This window comes from Centruroides sculpturatus, unplaced genomic scaffold, assembly GCF_000671375.1.
Source record: "Centruroides sculpturatus isolate CEXI.00-Female unplaced genomic scaffold, Cexi_2.0 scaffold649, whole genome shotgun sequence".
Classification (NCBI taxonomy): domain Eukaryota; kingdom Metazoa; phylum Arthropoda; class Arachnida; order Scorpiones; family Buthidae; genus Centruroides; species Centruroides sculpturatus.
This window is the reverse complement of record NW_019385064.1, coordinates 183,344-198,964: the sequence shown is the minus strand read 5'-3', so window position 1 is coordinate 198,964 and position 15,621 is coordinate 183,344. Positions and strand designations below refer to the sequence as shown.

General features: G+C 35.5%; 2 protein-coding genes, 1 long non-coding RNA gene and 1 other non-coding gene across 4 annotated transcripts in view; 1 reads left to right on the top strand and 3 right to left on the bottom strand.

Moving 5' to 3' along the window:
- Nucleotides 1–3,095, bottom strand: part of LOC111634141 (small subunit processome component 20 homolog) — a 114,862-nt gene extending 111,767 nt beyond the window's left edge. Inside the window, exon 1 of the mRNA XM_023378849.1 lies at nt 2,984–3,095. Within this exon, the coding sequence (XP_023234617.1) occupies nt 2,984–3,028 (45 nt within the window). The 5' untranslated portion in view covers nt 3,029–3,095. The remainder of the gene's footprint in view (nt 1–2,983) is intronic.
- A 3,675-nt stretch (nt 3,096–6,770) lies between these two features.
- On the bottom strand, nt 6,771–6,843 carry Trnaa-cgc. Its single transcript has one exon. It is a non-coding gene; the product is annotated as a tRNA-Ala (tRNA).
- Nucleotides 6,844–8,091: 1,248 nt separating this feature from the next.
- Nucleotides 8,092–15,621, top strand: part of LOC111634154 — a 10,156-nt gene continuing 2,626 nt past the window's right edge. Inside the window, exon 1 of the long non-coding RNA XR_002758157.1 lies at nt 8,092–8,209. This is a non-coding gene — a long non-coding RNA (uncharacterized LOC111634154). The remainder of the gene's footprint in view (nt 8,210–15,621) is intronic.
- Nucleotides 13,152–15,621, bottom strand: part of LOC111634152 (WD repeat-containing protein 37-like) — a 40,717-nt gene continuing 38,247 nt past the window's right edge. Inside the window, exons 8-11 of the mRNA XM_023378861.1 lie at nt 14,109–14,247; nt 13,897–14,031; nt 13,717–13,828; nt 13,152–13,650 (exon numbers count right to left, since the gene is read on the bottom strand). Coding sequence (XP_023234629.1) covers nt 13,492–13,650; nt 13,717–13,828; nt 13,897–14,031; nt 14,109–14,247 — 545 coding nt within the window. The 3' untranslated portion in view covers nt 13,152–13,491. The remainder of the gene's footprint in view (nt 13,651–13,716; nt 13,829–13,896; nt 14,032–14,108; nt 14,248–15,621) is intronic.

Here is a 15,621-nt window from a genome sequence, read left to right as displayed (position 1 = left end):
TAAAAAAAAAAAAAAAAAAATACTATGAATGTATAAAAATTTTTAAAATTAAATCAGAAAAAAGAATTAATGACAATTTAGGAATAAAATTAGATGAATGGTGGTATAATTTCATTGATATAAACAAAAATAAATTAATTAATGACATAATAATGGGTGACACTTGAGGTGTATAAATATACAAATTAGCCATATAGTATAGTAAATTAATAAAATAAGCTGTGGTAGTGCATAATATTAGAGCAATGTTTCTGTTGTGTAGTAAGTTGCTTCAACTGAAATGCTTATTGTGAGTATAAATCCAACACTTTACATTTATAATATTTTAATTATAAAAATAGTAATTTTTGGAATATTATATTTAGTGTTCCCAAAGCTAAGAAAGTGATGATCTTGAAACTATTATACTTGTGAGACATCACATGTGATAATTGTGAATTTGTCATATTTACAATAACCTTTTAATGTATTTTTATAATTTGTATAATTTTAAAATTTATTTTTGATTTGTCTAATTTCATAATTTTTATAATTTATATTTATGTATGAACACCAATTGAAGAAAAATGTTGAGTCCAAAATGCATTTTGAGTGTTCTGTATTATATACCATGTTTACTTGCATATAAAACAAAATTTTTATTCATTTATCACAGCTTCAAATTCCTAGGTCATCCTATACACATGAATGAAAGATTCTTTGCATTTTTGCAAACTGTGTATTCGCATTTTTTTTACCGGAATATTGCAGTAGAGAAAAGTTATTGTCTTGTATTTAAAAACATAAGTATTTTATCTGGGTCGTTTGAATTGTTCTTGTATATTGTCAGGAGTAAAGATGAATAGCAATAGGAAAAGCAAAGCTTCTGAATTGAATTCCAGATTGAAATTCCAAAATTACATGGGAGCACGATATAAATTTTAATCCATTCCCGTGTGAAAACATGATTATTCAGAAATAAGAATTTGAAGAAACTGATAAGTGTAATCAACGGAGTGTGGATTTGACTTAAAAATTGGCAAAAAAATCCCTGATTGTCCAGCTTTACATGAACAAATTAAGGAAAAATCTTGTAAAATTGACAACATAAAATTTAAACTGCCAGTAATTTTTGCTGGGCAATGTGTGCATTTACGTTCATTTGATATTTTACTTGTGATTAAATGAAATAAAATTAGAATTGTATTAATAAATCTAATTTTCTTTATTTTGATCTTTAAAGTCACACCTCATCCTATATACAAGGTCGTCTTATATGAAAGTAAATACAGTAATTGTAAGAAAAAAAAAAGCTGTAAGTTATTATAGAGTTTTTAATAAGGTGTTAAATATCATTACAGATTTTATAATTTAATCTTCTTCACTGGTGTGATAAGCCTGCATGTATACATGTGTCTATTTATCTAGACTAAGTGTAAAACAATATTAAGGGCTAAAAGCAATAGATTATTCCATGACTACAGTTTTTTAAATTGCAGCCCAATAATTTGAAGTGATGGATAACTGATATTGTTTAATGAGTATGATAAATCTATAAGTGCTTAAACAATTTGCCAAAAATGCAATGCAAGTGGAACAAATTGTGTAAATGCAGAGCAATTTCCAAGACTCATCACCATACTTATCAAATTCTGGTATTATCCCATCTAATCTAAAACTGAATGAATTACACAGTTTATCAAAAATATATCATTTACCTTGTCTATCAATTGAAGATATTTTGTTAATGAAATTAATCCGATGCTATTGAATGTCAAGGGAAATGATTTTTAGTTTAATTGAGGAACTGAAATCTCACAATTGGAAAGGAATATACATCATGTATAACAAACTATTGTTTTAATCATGTTAAAATTATAAGCAGAATTGTTATAATCAATTATATAAAAATTTTGCTAGCATTTTTTTTTTTTAAACACTTTTGTAATCTCTCTCCATTTACATCATATTTTGTCTATGCTTCTACATATATTACTAACACTATTCACTTTTTTTGCACATTAATCTCAAGCAATTTCCTTTCCACGAGAAGTGATAGTTGGATCTATCTTCCCTTCTATTATTTTTTCAATTCCATCTATTAACTGCTTTTCAGAAGAAGTAAAACTACGTCTTCCTTTTCTCTCTTCCATTTTATCACCGAAACTCATATCAGAGACAACTTGTACCATTTGAACATTCCCAGACTATATTCCTATTGGACAAAACAGCATACTCTCAAAATCAGATCATTGATATTTTGTTGTAAATAGTAACTCGGGTTATAATGATCTTCATGAATTGAAGATATGATATGTCATAAAGAGAATGCTATAGATTTAATGGAGAATGTATTGTAACTCCAATCACACCACAGTTGATGCAATGGGGATTCTCATGTTTTATGAACTTTTAGCCATCTCTAGTAAAGTAGAAACAGTTGATTTTTAGTATTGTTTGAGAAATATTTCCAGATTTTTTCACTTTTAAATTTTACTCCATTTGTTTTTGGCTCTTCAAAAGTACAGATAGGCTAATTTTAAAGATCTTTATTTCACAAAGAGTCGCATGTAGACAATCCCTTGACTTTTTTACTCCTATGGATGGTAAGCTATAGACATTGTCTATATCTCTGATAAGATTCCAACTGCCTCATTCAGAGCTGCATTTGTACCTTTGGTACACTTATAGCTTATATTATATCCGTATTTTAGTTTATAATCTACCAGTAACCTACTGTATATTTGGAATTTACTTGTACAGGTATTTGCACAATATCTCACAATACAAATTCGGCATTTGATAATTAGGAAGATAAACCAAGAAACGGAATTTCTGGATTTCGATAATTTTTATTCACTTATTTTATTACAACGTCATTCAGAGCTAGAATCTTACGACATATACAAACCGAGATGTGTTATTTTATAAAACTTATAAACCAAACATATCGATAAATATTTAGTAGTTTGAGCTAACATTGAGAACAATAATATATACATACCTTAAACGTATTTTCATTTTTATGCGATATCGGTTTATTTTTCATTTTTGTGAATTTCAATAATACAAACACGTGTTACCGAGCCGCACAAATCACATGTACAACACAACCATCTGTCAATTAAGTGTTGCCAGAAAAATTATAAGAAAAAATACCCGTTACTAATGTTATCAACGGCCAAATGCTTTTTGACCCTAGATTCTTTTTCAGAAAAGCCTAGAATTTATTAAAAAGCTATGAACTTTTGAAAGGTTTTTAAGCTAATCGAATTTAATATAAAAAATTTAGTAATTTTAAAAAGTTATCATATGGGATTATCATTGTAAGAATCTGTCTTCACTAGGGTTTCTCAAACGGGATTCCGGGATCCCGGGATCCCGGTTGTTTTTTTAACCCGGGAAATATCCCGGGAAATCCCGCAAATTTCTTAAAAATTCATTTTTTTTCTTATTTTGCGTTAAGGTTCAGGAATTTTGCAAATAGAAAGCATAATTAACTCATTCACTGTCAGAATACATTTGCATTTATTAATTTAAAACCCACCTATTAGTTTTTTTTAAATTTTTGCTCGTTATAGCATGTCACAAATGGTCAATAATCAATATATAGCTTATTTGTGGCAGGACTATAAAAATTTTTTACTTGTCGGAACCTGTAATATCTGGAATAATTGTGTTTACGCTGTCTTGAGTTTTAACCATGCCCAGTAGCTTCAATAAATGCCTGACGCCAGATTGTGCAAATTGGGCAAGGATACAAACGAGTACAAAGTCTGCAAGTATGAAGTTTTTCTTCATAAACCTGATTATTAAAGCCAAATGAATTGCCGAATTATCGAGCTCTAAGCTTGATGCCGCTATTAAAGCAGCCAAGGTAGACAAATCAAGAATACTAGAGAGCGAAAGAAGTACTACAATCTCGAAAACGAACTCGAAAGCTTCCAGGCTACAGGTGAAAAAACACATAATATCTGTCTTCTCTTAAATGCATTAAACACTATTCCAATCACATCAATTGAATCGGAAAGGGCATTCTCGGTGGCAAGACTTTTCATTACTAAAATAAGAATTAGAGTGAGTTATCGGAGTATTGACCATCTTTGCTTTTTAAAATCTTATAAAAGTTTGCAATATTTTGTATTATATTTTATTTAAAAAACGAAAATTACCTTCTAAATTAGAAGTTCATTTTTTTTATTTTTTACTCAATTCAAAACATTTTTTTTTGTTGTTGTTGTATGCAGTTTCCAGCAAACTTTAATTAATTTTTTTCTATTTGTGAAAATTTCTACGTTATTTAAAGGTAATTTTTATTATAGGCCTATAGACCTTACACAGCATTATTAATATGATTTTGGAGGTTACAGAACTTTAAAATTACTTTAAAAAATGGAAAATAATTATATCATTTGATTTCAAGATATTTTGTATACCTTAAAAATAATTAATTCTATCCCGGGATTTCCCGGGATCCCGGGAAACAGTTCACTTTTATCCCGGGATCCCGGGACAAGCAAAAGACCGGGAAATGAGAAACCCTAGTCTTCACTAATAACATAAAAACTAGACGGTCGGATGGCCGAACGATTAAGGTGGCAGCCTACCATTCTCGGGATCTTTGATAGGATTCCGATGGGTCGAAAACTCCCTCAAAAGTTTTAGGCGATGATTTGATGGAATATGTCCGACACTTCCTGGGAGGTCTTTTTAACGGTAACTGGCCCCTATTTAGGCGATACAGAGTGGAGAAAATTTGGAAAACTCCACGTGGCCAGCCCGTCCTGGCGAGGTGCGAACCCATGACCGAACTCCGAGTGTTCAGGGAACGAAGACCGCTGGTGGGCCATTACAATTAGGATGGCCGACTTCTCATGAGGAAAGATTAACAAGCTGAAACAAAAACTCACGATTTATCGTTCATTTTTCAGAACATTTCCGAACAATTTTTAAAAAGTAACTAAAATTCCGTAAATTTGGAAAATTTAGAACGGTTTAACATCCAGACGGAGGACCATAGAGCGCCCGCTACTACCTTAACCGTTCTCCTTTTTTTTTTCTTTTCTTCTTTTCTTCTTCTCCCACCAGGTTCATATGGAGAATGCGGTCTTAGTTAACCGTTCTCCCATCCGACCGATTATTTTAGTAAGTTGTAAAGCTATCTTTGACATTGATCAGTTTACATTTCAATTGTCAGACTGAGTGGCCATTTTCCGATTTATAAGATTTGTGAAGAAGCTGTTACCGCTCTGGGAGATCCGGAATCAAACCTGGACGGGACGGAGAACAATAGAAAATTTTCGGAGATGGTCGGTCCGGAAATGTCAGGCCTTGTCCCTCACTACCCGGCCGTCCCATTGTGGACCGGACCGAACCCATAATGTGCTTGCTAGAAAGGCCCTCTTTCAGAGAGAGAGTTAAAGAAGAAAATTTACTAATATGCAAAATTTGTAATGAAACTGCGCTTCAATTATTTATTCTTGTACTGTGATATCGTAACTGACGTAACTGACTTTTTCTTCTTTTTCACTACTATTTAACATGTAGAATTCGAATACTATTGTATGCAGGCTTTAAGGTATGTCGATTATTTTGATTATAGTGTATCCCATATACAATAATCGCATTTTATATAAAAAAAATAACTTCTATGTAGTTGTTTCAAATTATAAACTATAGCCAGATATAAAATTTGAGTATCTGACAAATTTTCAAGATTTCATTGAATAGATGCGACTTCGTAAAATAACTTTGGTACGTTTTTAGATTTTTGCATAGTAATTATAACATTTTATACTTATTTAATTTCCGATGCAACTGTTTTTCGTAGCGGCAGAATCTATATCCTAGTTAGTTAGGAGAATAATCTTCAAAGAAACGCAACGACCAATTTGTTAGGAAAATTTTTCGCGAATAATCAATGTTTTCATGGTTTCAGTTAAGGTTATCGGCGAATTTGTGGAGATGCCCGTTGGGCTCGATTTTTCATGTGCAGTACAGCCTAAACAAATCCATGCACGGAACTGGCTAATGTCGTCTAAAAAACGAAAGCGTCGGCGCGTGGCATTTGTAAACAGCAAGTGGCAAGAAAACTTGGGAGTCCGATACTTAGCCACTGCTCTTGAAAACAGACATCAAGAAACGGTACACGTTGACTTTTCGAACAAGTCTGGATCCGTACGTTGTCGACAATATTGTAATTCCAATACACTTTCACTTATCTTTCCTCATTTCTCGAACACGACGACAATTCGAAAATTTTCAAGTTTTACACCAAGACCGCATCGCTCAGCCGAAAACACGAAGATAATCGATTACAAATGTGAAAACGTTACTTGGCAGTAGATAATGAAAGAATGCAAACGAGCTGTAAAGGCGATTCGAACGTCGGGGGCGTAGCTCAGATGTTAGAGCGCTCGCTTTGCATGCGCGAGGTACCGAGATCGATACTCGGCGTTTCCATTAAATGGAATTTTTTTTTTCTCTAAGTATCGTCACACCTGGAGACGTGCTACTCAAGTGCGTCGCTGCTACCGACTTTGCACTTGCAGCCTGCTTCCGAAACGTTAAGAATTTTGGCGAACCGAAAAGTTTTAAAGTTGCAAAACGGAATTCTTTCCAGCCAGATGTATGACAGCGAATTCTCATTTAAATTTCAGACGGAATTATTTGCTAACTTTAGCAAAAATCTGAAAAGTATTTCGAGAATTCGATCGTCTATACAAACCGGATGTAATTAGAACGGATTTTAAAAAAGAAATCAGAGTTTAAATACTTAAACAAAACGAGTCTGGAGACGCCGAGTATCGATCTCAGTACCTCTCGCATGCGAAGCAAGCGCTCTACCATCTGAGCTACGTCCCCGGCGACTAACTGCCTGAAATACCATCTGTAAATTGCTCACTCTATTAGGTGTTTGTTAGGCAGTTGCTAACGAAAAACGTCACTGCTACTAAAAGTACACTACGCGCTCTTTGCCATCGGCTGCAAGCGTCAATGAGAAACGCTTCGCCAACCGTTTTTCCCGAACATTTTCGCTACAGCTTACAGCGACAGGTCGGATGTTTATAAAATGGGCAGAAGTCAATTTGCAAATAATAAGTACCGTACACGACTGTAATGAAGTGTAAACCCGATGCACAGATACAAGCGCGATACTCGTCATTAGAGTCTTTCAGCAGTGTGAAACGGCAAGACCAATTACTTTTTGTGGTGCCAAAAAATTTATTCATTGCAGACGTTTATAAAAATAACAGCTTCAGACGGAGACGCGGAGCATCGACCTTTTTACCTCTCGCATGCGAAGCGAGCGCTCTACCGATTGAGCCACGTCCCCGATGTCCTGAGCCACCTGAAATTTCTTCCACATTCGAATTCACTGCGGCACAACAGTAAAAACTAACATCCAGAATAAACGAATTATAGCAGAACCTCGATTATCCGGACTTCGATTATCCGGATTGTTCAAAATAAACAAAAATTTTACGAATTTGCTGATTTGCACTTGGCGAATTACGATACTGTTTATGTACGTGATGGAATGCATAACTTTTTTTTGTTTCAACAACGTCTCATCAAAGTGGCAGTAAACTCTTAAATATATTTTGCGTCGTAATAAAAATATAACTTGACATACGTATTTATAAATAATTTATTTTCAAATTACATCGTTTCTATGACCAAGGGCGGCGTATGGGCAACGTGGGCCACCGCCTATGCCTCGCGGTCCGAAGGGCCTCGCGTTTGGAAGGTTTATGCATTACTTAAAAGCCGTGAACGAGACGAAAAAATTTTACTCGTCATAAAACGATAAATAGTTTGTCAAATTTTTATTCATAAAAATGCAGTTTCAACTGCTTTTTATTTTATAAAATCCGTCTTCTTGCGCTACTAGAGGGCCTTTTAAACAATAGGTAGTCTATCTACCTTCTCAGCAATGCTATATATTTATAATAATAAATCACACACACCTGAATTTTTTGCCGAGTTATTTTTGTTTATTCCAAACGTTTTCGGCCAATTCGTATAGGCCATCTTCAGGTTTTAATAGTTTTCGTTGTAATGGAATCATTCGTTCGAAATTCGTTTGAATTTGAACTTATTACAACAAGTTCAAACGAATTTCGAACGAATGATTCCATTACAACGAAAACTATTAAAACCTGAGGATGGCCTATATGAATTGGCCGAAAACGTTTGGAATAAACAAATAAATCGGCAAAAAATTCAGGTGTGTGTGATTTATTATTACAATAGGTAGTCTGTTAGTGTTGGTCAGTAGTAGTCCAAATTCAATACGAACGTTTGTTTCTTGATAATTTGATTACGGTTTAAATACAGTTTTTATCTTTAATATTACCGATATGCCATCGAAAAGAAAACGTGTTGTATTATCATTAAAAGACAAATTAAAGTATTTGTTTCGATTATCCGAATCTTCCCCTTATTCGGACTTCCTTCAGCTCCAATTAGTCCGGATAATCGAGGTTCTACTGTATTTTGAAACCAGAATCGAAAATTATCGGCGTAATAAAATTCGGTGCCCACAGTTAAATAAAAATTACTTTTGAGTTTTTGCTTTCAGTCTATCGAAAGACTTGTTAAAGGTAATACAAAAATAAAAAACGGCTCTGCAAGCAAACAATAGGCGAAAAACTTGCAATAATACAGTCACGGAAGGAATCACTCTTGTCTCAAATCCAGTTCGGTTTGTATGCGTGAATGACGTAGTCTGTATGCAAGCAGTTTTACGAGATTTATTCAAACGAAAATCACACATTTCGAAAAATTATTTAGTTGAAAATATGCATTTAACATAATAACCAGTTTTAAATATAGCAAACGAATAACAAGAATTATACGGATTTAGCATAAATTTGCTTTTACTGTATTGCGAATTTATTATACAGAAACTTTTCAGGCAAATGGCAAAAAAGACTTAATTTGTTACAGAATATGCAAAAAACAAAAATCTCTCAAAGATACAGAACAGCGCTAGGATTTTCATTCTTTGAAAACGAGGATGGGGTGTAACACTGTATTAGAGGCGCGTGTATTATCTGCACATTTTATCATCAAACTAATTTTTAAAGTTTGTCAATCTACTTTCAGTAAGACATTAGCGGAAAAAAGTACACTGAGAAACGTAATTACACTTTCGAAATAAAAATTGCAACACCACAAAGGAATGCACGTAGCCGCTTGCAAATTGCAGGACCGGTAGAGATGACAGAGATATGAGAATGATTAAGTTTGATACACGTCGAGTTATGTGATACCCAGTTTCGGGCTACAAAAACCAGCAACCGACTCGGGCCATAAATGCTATCAGCGACGGTTCGTGGCAGCCGAACTATCGAAAAAGCATTAAAAAATGCCTCAGAGACTACAGCGAGCTGAATACCACCAGTTAACGACTGTGGAAGACCATATTTTGGAGGTACGTGACCTCGGTTTGTCGATGCGCGCAGTTGCCACGCGTGTTGGACAAGACGTGAGGGTATTCACGTCTTTCCCAACACACGATATGTGACATGATGGATGCAGGAACACATCGAAGAGGGAGTGAATCGCACCGACTCATGACAGAGCGCAAAAACCAACAGATTCGCCGAACGGCCCTTCGGGATTTGTTTATTTGGTTACGGCAACGCGACACGTGGGCGATCTGCCGGGGAATGCCTCACTGGAGATCTTTTAAGGAAACTGGCTCCTATTTAGTTGTTTACTAGGGTGAAGAAAACCCGGAAAATTCCACGTGGCCAGCCCATTGGCGAGGCGCGAACCCACAGCCAACTACCAGTGTTTAGTGGTTTTATCCATTCGGCCACTGGTGTGCACGGCCCATCGAGACCCGTCCAACACGGCACGTGACATCCGAAGCCGCCTGTCGCCGTCAACGAGTGCATGTATGTCTACTCAAACCATTAGTATGTAGTCGGACTGCACGCGCGGCAACGGCGATGCCATTAACCGCTCGATACAGAGCTGTATGCCTGGAGTGGTCTCGTCGTCGCAACTGGACTACTGAATGGCATCGTATATTGTTTACGGATGAATCCCGCTTTTGTCTGTGGAAAAATGACAGCCGTGGACGTATCCCGGGGAAAGCTACGTGCAAGCCCTTTTTTCCGAGCGTCACACCGGACATAATGTTCGATCAGTGGACAGTCTTGGTGCACTCTGACAGTGAACCAGTACATGTACTGTACATCATACGAATTGTGGGACTGTGGTTCGGCCATTGGTGCAGGCCTCACCCGACATGGTGTTCCAGCAAGACAGTGCCCAACTACACATCACAGGGCGAACTCTCACCAGCCTGCAACAAAATTCATACGCTTCCCTGGCCGGCAGTCCACCTGTGCGACTTCGTCCGACGTGAGATGCACTGGGAATCACCATCATATACCAGGTACAATAGATATGAGCGTCGTAGTAGAGGCAGCTTGGCAGCTTGGCAAGAGATACCTCAAGCAACCATTAATCGCCTCATTGATAGCATGCCTCGCCATATAGCTGCCACTGAAGCCATATTCGTTACTGAATAAACAGGTGTCTATTGCATATCTTTTTTCGTTTTAATCATTCCATATCTCAGCACCTCTACAAGTCCTGCAATGTGCATTCCTTTGTGGTGTTGCGATTTCACTTTTGAGGAGTTTATTTAGCTTTCAATCAATTCATATTTAAAGAAACCCATCAAATAATAGTCAGTATAAGCAGTGTGGAATAAATTATTTCAAAGACAGACGAATTTGAAAGGTGATTTTAAGATTTCACCCCACTCTAGAGTCGTCCATGTCAGAGAAAACATAATTGATTTGATGGAGGCTATACCATGTAAACCCACATATTATAACAGCCTAAAATAATAGAAAATGTTGTATTTAAAATGTACAACTGTCAAATATGCTTTTACTTTTATATTATTTTTCATCGAATAACAGATACAGACAAACACGTTAATTTTATCCCGGCTTCAAGTAATAGGAAACTTGTATTTGTGCAGGCCACCTAGTCTTTATCAAAATAATCACAGTTGATAGGTAATTTCAGGTGTTCAAACGGTATGTTCTTCAGAATTTTAAAGTTTTAGTTAAATTTGCATAAATTTGAAAGATATTTTCTACGTGAGATTTTTAACGTAACTAATTATACACTTGCAAATCTCCAAAGACGAATATTTCATTTTTACTCTTTAGAAATAAATATAAACAATCAGTGCCGTAACTAAGCAGGTGCAACAGGTGCACCCGCACAGGGCCCATTTGGAAGAGAGTCCCAAAATGCACGTGTTTGTTTTATTATTTTCCCAAACCTAATTAATTAAGGGGCCTAAATGCAAGTTCTTGCACAGGGCACAGGAATGGCTAGTTACGGCACTGTAAACAATCGACCAATTGAAATTCAAAGAACTTTCCCTGAAAGGAATTAGAATTGAGTCGTGCTGATCATCTATCTAACAGGAAAAGTATGATGTACTGTACAGGGCGAGCCACTACTAATTTGAGGGGGAGAGCATATATTTCAAATTAAATAGATTAAAAATTGTAGCCCGGCATTGTGAAGATGTGACAGTAAATAATTTCTCGTGTAAAATATATAATATACAATTTTAAAAAATTTATAATTTTTTATTCAAAGTAGGCCTACATGTCTTGCTCGTAGCCAACCAATGCAATTAATTTTAAATTATTCTTTGTTTTATAAACATAGGAACTGTCCATAAATTATTTAGCGCAGATATGGGTAGGTTGGTGTGCATATACAATAATCATTATGATGCTTTACAAAAAGATAGGAGTGTTTACAAGAACGTTACGTAATGCTAGGATATCAGCCTTCTTGTAACAGAATGATTCGCTTTTGTTTCCGAAGAATTGCATAGCGAACCCTACTGTTTATATCACTGCTTTATACGTAATTAATAAAGTAACGTAACGTTCTGTATTTCGTGCTGTATATTATTCCTTAGTACAATTAAGGAGGTCGATCTAGGATATGCGTTATTATTATGGAACATTACAGAGATAGTGTGATAGTTGAAAAGCCTATAAAAACTGCGTTACGTAACTTATAAACGATCCCATATATTGATTTCTGTATATTTCTAAAGATCTTTATAATTATTTAACTGTAATGAAAATAAAACCATTCACGCAAACTTTGTAATTATCTTTTAAATCGGTGTTTTTCAACCGCCGGTTCGCAGAAAAGTATTTGACCATAACAGTTGCTTATGGATGATATTTAAATAGTAATCTAGTTATAGTACGTACTTTTTTACGTACAAAAACTCTATATAAGCAACTATAAGCTTAATAAGCATAATTCGCATTTAATTACGGTCAAAGTAAAATTATAATTTTACTGGACCGCCAAGAGAAAAAGGTCGAGAGACTGTTTTAAATGCACTGAAAACAATTTTTAAAAAATGATTTCCAATTTGTAAATTATATAAGTTACCAACTTTATATGATAATTTTCTAGCCAATGCGTATTTTAATTTATTCATTCTAGATTTAGTTATATTTCTTCTATATACAGTATTAACATTTATGACGATTTATCTCCTTTTTATTCCGCTTAAAAACAGATTAACGCTTAACGATCCAAAATTATATTCGTACAACTGAAGAATTAATTAATTTACCTATCGCATGTTAGCATTTAGTAAAATATGTAATAGATTATTTGTATTAATATTATTGCGATTGGAGTATTTAAATTGAAAGTGCTTGTTAAATCTTCATATGTAAATTACAGAGGTTTTACTTCCAATTTCTTTTAATTTTTTCCAGTTCAAATTAAAGTTTCTAAAAATATGTTTATAGATAAATTTCCTATTGTCACAATAATATAGTGTCGCTCGCAGTCTGTTCATATCACATTTAGAACTATAATATGGAGACACTACCAGAGATTTGTATTATTAATAATATTTGATCTTCACCTCGCCTCCGAAATCACTCTCATCATATTCGCGAGACAATTCGGATAAAAGTTTTTCACATAAAATAAATATTCTAAAATACGGATTCGTTTTATCGAAACTTGGTGACGATTTTACGGAATTGGAAGAGACTCACTTGGTATTATTAACGTTCATTGAATTTTATTTTATTTTTCCTTTCGTAAAATTTTATTTTTGTTTATTTTGTTACGATAATGATAAATTAGAAAAAGTCGGAATACCTTACTCGCTTCTACTTTTATTGAAACAGTTTCACGAATACACTCGGGTAAACGATACGTCGACGCTCCTTCCGCGCTATCGGAATAATTTCGAAACGTCGAACGGGTCTGAACGGGTAAAAATATATCGGAACCCGCGATATTTCCTAATAATTACTTTAGTTTTTACGAAACGAAATTAATTTGGGTCGAAGGAGAGGGATTTACTTCTAGAAACGAAAACGTTCGACGTTTCGGAGAAGGCAGCAAATGACGACGGATCTACGACCACCGATAAATAATCTATGTACATTCGGGCGCATCATCCGATGGAATTCAGTTGATCTTGGAAGTGCCAGGTTTGGTATCTTCCTTGCTCGGGTAGTTCAATTGCCAGCCCAATACGAAACGGTCGAAACCGCAAGTGAATAAGTTGCATCGGGCAGATTGCTGATCGTCGTACCAGGCCACCGAACACACCATTCTCCTGTGGCCCTATTCCAAAGAGAATCACGGTTAGCGAGGATAGCAAAGATATATAGCTAGAGTAGAACAATTTACCTGTCTGTTTCCGCGAGGCAGTCTGGCCAGACGGGCGCCGTTCAGGTCGTAAAGACGTACCTGACGATTGTCATGAGGAATGGCGATCACTTGCTGACTAGAGACGGCCAACCTGAGAAAAAAATGGGGCAAAGGAATGAAAGGAAAGGGGTCGCCGGGCGCCAGTTCAGAAACGCTTACCTGTTAACTGGAGAGTCCAGTCTGACAGTTGCTAGTGGCGATCTCATGTTCTTCAGGTCCCATACCTTGACGGTGCGATCGTCGCTTCCAGACACCACTTTGTCTCCGCCAGTGAAAGTGGCTGAGGTGACTGACCTGTAACGACCATCTCGCCATTTAATTCATTTCTCATATTTTAGGGGCCTGGACGGAGAGAGGAGAGACGTACTCACTCGGTGTGTCCTTGGAATACGCTGACGGAGTGAATGGCCTCCCGGAAGTCCCACAGCCTGAAGGTAGTGTCCTTGGATGAAGTGACTACCAAACGTTGGTTGGGATGGGCGCAGGCGTGAGTCAGTTCTTGATCGTGCCCTATTCATTAGAAATGAGATGGTTAATAACGTTAATTTGATTTGTCTCCCGACAAGTACAGCTGTCCCTTGATAATCCGACAGGTATGGGACCAAAGGGGTGTCGGATTACCAAAAGTGTCCGAATTACCGAAAGTGATTACATATTTCGCATTGTTTTGCTAGCAGTAGCCTACAATATTCCCTACTCCAACTGTTCGAATAGAACTGCTCACGGAAAACACACGAAATGTGTGTTATCCTGTAAGAAATGGATGGGGAGATTCACGTCGCGACATACTTCTGTGCAAGCAGAAACGTAACGGGAACGGGTACCTTGACGGGAGGTGCGTCGGACTACTGAGCATGTCGGATTACAAAACGTCGAACTATCAAGGGACAGCTGTACTATATAACGAGTGGGTACTGTATTATAAAATAATAAACTAGCTATTTTTACTTGGAAACCTTTACGAAAATTGAATATCCTATTAACATGGTAACTAAGATTGGTTGGTGTTATTTTAAATTATTTTTAATTTTGTTATATTCGTTTCATTTCTTTAAAAAAACAATAAAATTAATTAATTTATACATAATGATGCACAAATTACATGGAATTTATCATAACAATTTTACTTCTTACTTATGAATGGAAGTATAAAAAGAAGAAAAACAGATTATTTCGTACTTCTAATCCTTATATTATAGTATTTGATTTATATTTACAAAGGTTATCTTACGTAAGCATTTATTACATCGAGTGTCCAATCTAACACATTTTAAACATTTAAAAAATTTTTAAAACGTGTTAGATTGGTCTCTCGGTGTGATAAACCCTTACATAATAACCTGTAAATCAAATGCTATAATATAACAAATATTAAAATGAAAACCATTTAGGGCCGATTGCAGAGACAAATTTTAGAGGCCGACGGCGGTTTACAGATCGGGTAGACCGCTGTTCAGAAAAATTTCATTGCAGAGACGGCGTTTCTCGCCTGCCACAATGTAGACAGCGATTAGAAACAAGTTATTTGACCCACTTTCTAGACTCACTGGACAGCAGGTTTAGAGGGCTTTTCAATTCGAGTGGTAGCTGTTTGTGGAAAAGTTTAGATAAAAACAGATATCGTTCCTTCGATAAATGTTGTAAACGGTACGAATCGACAAAATTATTCATTAATTAATTGCTCGGCGCAAAAACAACAAAATTAAATACTTTAAATTTGTTTTAAATGTTCCAATTTCGACATTCAAATGGGTGAAGACTTAAAACTTCAATTTAATTTAAATCAGATGCATTTATTTACAATTCGAGTATCGTGTCGGTTATAAAACGTTAATGCATTTCCGAGTCATTGTACTGTTAAACAAAAGAGACAATTTTAATAAT